At 41.0% G+C, this 2816-nt stretch overlaps 1 protein-coding gene across 1 annotated transcript; it reads right to left on the minus strand.

The window, feature by feature from the left end:
- Nucleotides 1-324: 324 nt before the first annotated feature.
- Nucleotides 325-2603, minus strand: LOC124474855 (thymosin beta-11). The gene is made up of 3 exons (XM_047031315.1): nt 2500-2603; nt 1450-1562; nt 325-1206 (listed from the first exon to the last, which is right to left on the minus strand). The coding sequence occupies exons 2-3, from the start codon at nt 1547-1549 to the stop codon at nt 1175-1177; spliced, it is 132 nt and encodes a 43-aa protein (XP_046887271.1). The 5' UTR covers nt 1550-1562; nt 2500-2603; the 3' UTR covers nt 325-1174.
- Between the last annotated feature and the right edge of the window lie 213 nt (nt 2604-2816).

Raw genomic sequence — 2816 nt, forward strand, 5'->3', positions numbered from 1 at the left:
GTTGAGAAAAGCCCCTGATAAGCCACTCAAAGGTGCAAGCAGTCATCTGGTGTGAGCCATAGTGTGAAACTGGTTTGGCTCGCTCTGTACCAGTGTAACTATCATCAAAATCTGAAACGGCACAAACATGAAGACATCCAGTGCAGTGAAACAGATTCATCTGCAGATTTTTACCGCGACCAAATCACCTTTGGTGTGTTTTCACTGAGATGTGAAATTTGCTTTGTATGTCTTAGAAAATGTTGCAGTGCAGTGTCCTTGAGTGATGTTTGACATTCATACCTCTTATGTGGTCAGTGAAAAAAAAGTGTGTCGCAATACACCTTTATAATAACAAATTATTTTTTATTACAACATTTGACTGGTTTCCATAATTGGTAATGGTTTGCAGCAGAATAATTTGACTTTTGGGACTTAACAAAACTCCAAATAATTTGATCTACTGACGAAAGTAAATGCATGGAAGCTATTTCCAGTATTTACTTTTCCTAATTACGAGACAGGGTGCAAACACAGATAAGCTATCCCAAATCACATTGAAAAAATGGGTCAAAATACCATACATTTGCAAAAATATCAACGTCAATTAAGTCCATACAAGTATCTCCCAGAACTAGATGGATTCCATTTTACATCCTCGCTTCGATAAAAAAAAACACTGTGTTAATCAATGGGTATAATGTTTTACCAGCGTAAAAACAAAAAAAGGTTGTGCATTCCGAAACAGAAAATTTAAAAAGCCGGACACCATAGTTTGGCGTGTGTTACAGGTCGACAGAAGCCACAAAAGGAAATTGGATGTCAAGCGTGTTGAGCTTCCTGGGTCGGAGGCCACACCCCCTCCCCTTAACCATCTCTTCGGCCTGTTGATGTCTGGCAGCTCATACCATGGGGACCGTCCACCACACAGCTCCCCCCCCCCCCCCCCCTCACGGTGGCAACACTTCCTCATCTCCAGCATCGATAGGCCAGGTCATCATTAACCCTTCTAGATGGTGGTGTTGGGCTGAGGGTCAGGGCCTGGGCCTGCTCATGAAATTCATCCACTCAAAGTGCAGCTTTGTTTTTTTGTTTTCTTATAATTTCGGTTACAAAGTTATACAGCTAAAATAAGTGACTGAAAAGAAGGCAATGCGGGAGGAGGGGGTGTACAGTGCATGACAAGGGACAATCTTCACGAAGACGCCTGCTTCTCCTGTTCAATGGCTGTGAAGAGAGAGGAACAAGAGGACAGTCAGAATGCTGCTGTTCACCTAAATATTCACTGAATATTCCCTTAAAAAAAACATGCTCTGTGCACCTGAAATGTCAATTCATCATTTAATTAATCTCTGTAAACATAATTAAACCTTTACAAATAGGACTAGGCCCCTATCACTCCCTCTGGCTGGAAATAATGTTAATATGCCAGTCACTATAAATCTGTCTATTACATAACTGCAGCCTTACTTTCTTTTGAGGGCAGGGGATTTTTCTCCTGCGTCTCAGTCTTCTTCAGCTTCGTCTTGTCGAAGCTGGTAACCTCCTCGAGATTTGGCTTGTCAGACATGATTGAAGAGTGTCTGTCAAAGAAATGTAACCGTGTTAATTGTGCGCAGCCACGCAGATTTCTTAAAGTGCGCAACTACAGAGCTTCTCCAAACGTGTGAGGCTTTCAGCTTATTCTTTTGTTCGCCTGAGGCAGTGCCTTGTTCGATTTGACTGTCGTCCCTTTAACTAATTCAGCGGCAATGTCCCAGATAGGGGAACAAAACCGCACCCCTGATGAATAGCGGTCGATATGCTCAAAAATTTTCATTTACATAACAATGCAAGTTCCCATGCTGAGAACCTCGAAAAAACAGCCATGTCGGTTGGATGTGTGTAACAATATATCCAACCATTGCACCCGATAATAATTGAGATATTATATATCAACACATCTATTGGACATCTTAAAGCTCATGGGATTCGATTCCACGTGCATGCGCAAAGATTTGGACATTGACTTGTCACGTCGCCTCCCTTGGGCAGCCTGGAGTGCAATCTGAGGAACCACCGCCCTGATTGCCATTCTTCTCCTACACTGGGCTATAAGTTCTAACGAAACAGATCCAAACACTAATTTGTGATGCCGAATAATATTTCGCCGTGAAGTATGATCTGAAAAGCACTGTGGGCATTTCAGAGCATCTGGCTAAGCCAATAGACTGCATCTCCACTACAAAGAATGACAAAGGATAGACTGACATGGTGAGCTCTCTCTGCTAAACTTTATATTATCATGCGTCAAATCATCTGTTTTCAGTCTACAAGTACAATTTCAGCCAAAATAGAGCTAAATTGATAAAAATATCGAATTGCATTCTTTGTCTTTGCCAATAAACGCATACAGCCCTTAATATTAAGAATTGTACGCACTATGCTCATTTTTCTAGCAAAATATCAGTCCAATCAATACATCAAAAACAAATGTAATTGGTGTTCCAGTTTGAATAAAAAGTCATTAAATGTGCTTACCGAAGTTTGACTTGCAAGTCAGTGGTAGTTCACTAGTCTTTGCGTTGCAGCAGTGTATCGCGCCTCTGCGCAAGCATAGGCTATATACCCTATGACAAAGCCTGACGTCACCGTTCAGCTCCCATCTTTAGTTTCCTTGTCATTGAAGTGCTAGCTAGTGAAATAACAATTTTCATGATTAGATAAAATTGTTCTACTTTTAATGTTTTTTTATATATCTATATAGTATTCACCTTTCTTCGGAATTGTCCACGCGTATGAACTGTTTTATTCTTCGTCATTACATTTATAGTCGAAGTCCAGCAACATGGAGCGTG

This window comes from Hypomesus transpacificus, chromosome 12 (assembly GCF_021917145.1).
Source record: "Hypomesus transpacificus isolate Combined female chromosome 12, fHypTra1, whole genome shotgun sequence".
In the NCBI taxonomy this organism is placed as follows: Eukaryota; Metazoa; Chordata; class Actinopteri; order Osmeriformes; family Osmeridae; genus Hypomesus; species Hypomesus transpacificus.

Bases quoted from the DNA above. Each gene is read 5' to 3' on its own strand.
- LOC124474855 (XM_047031315.1), bottom strand. From the start codon at position 1,549: ATGTCTGACAAGCCAAATCTCGAGGAGGTTACCAGCTTCGACAAGACG. The intron at 1,207-1,449 runs GTAAGGCTGCAG...CTCTCTTCACAG, and splicing joins TCCCCTGCCCTCAAAAGAAA to CCATTGAACAGGAGAAGCAG.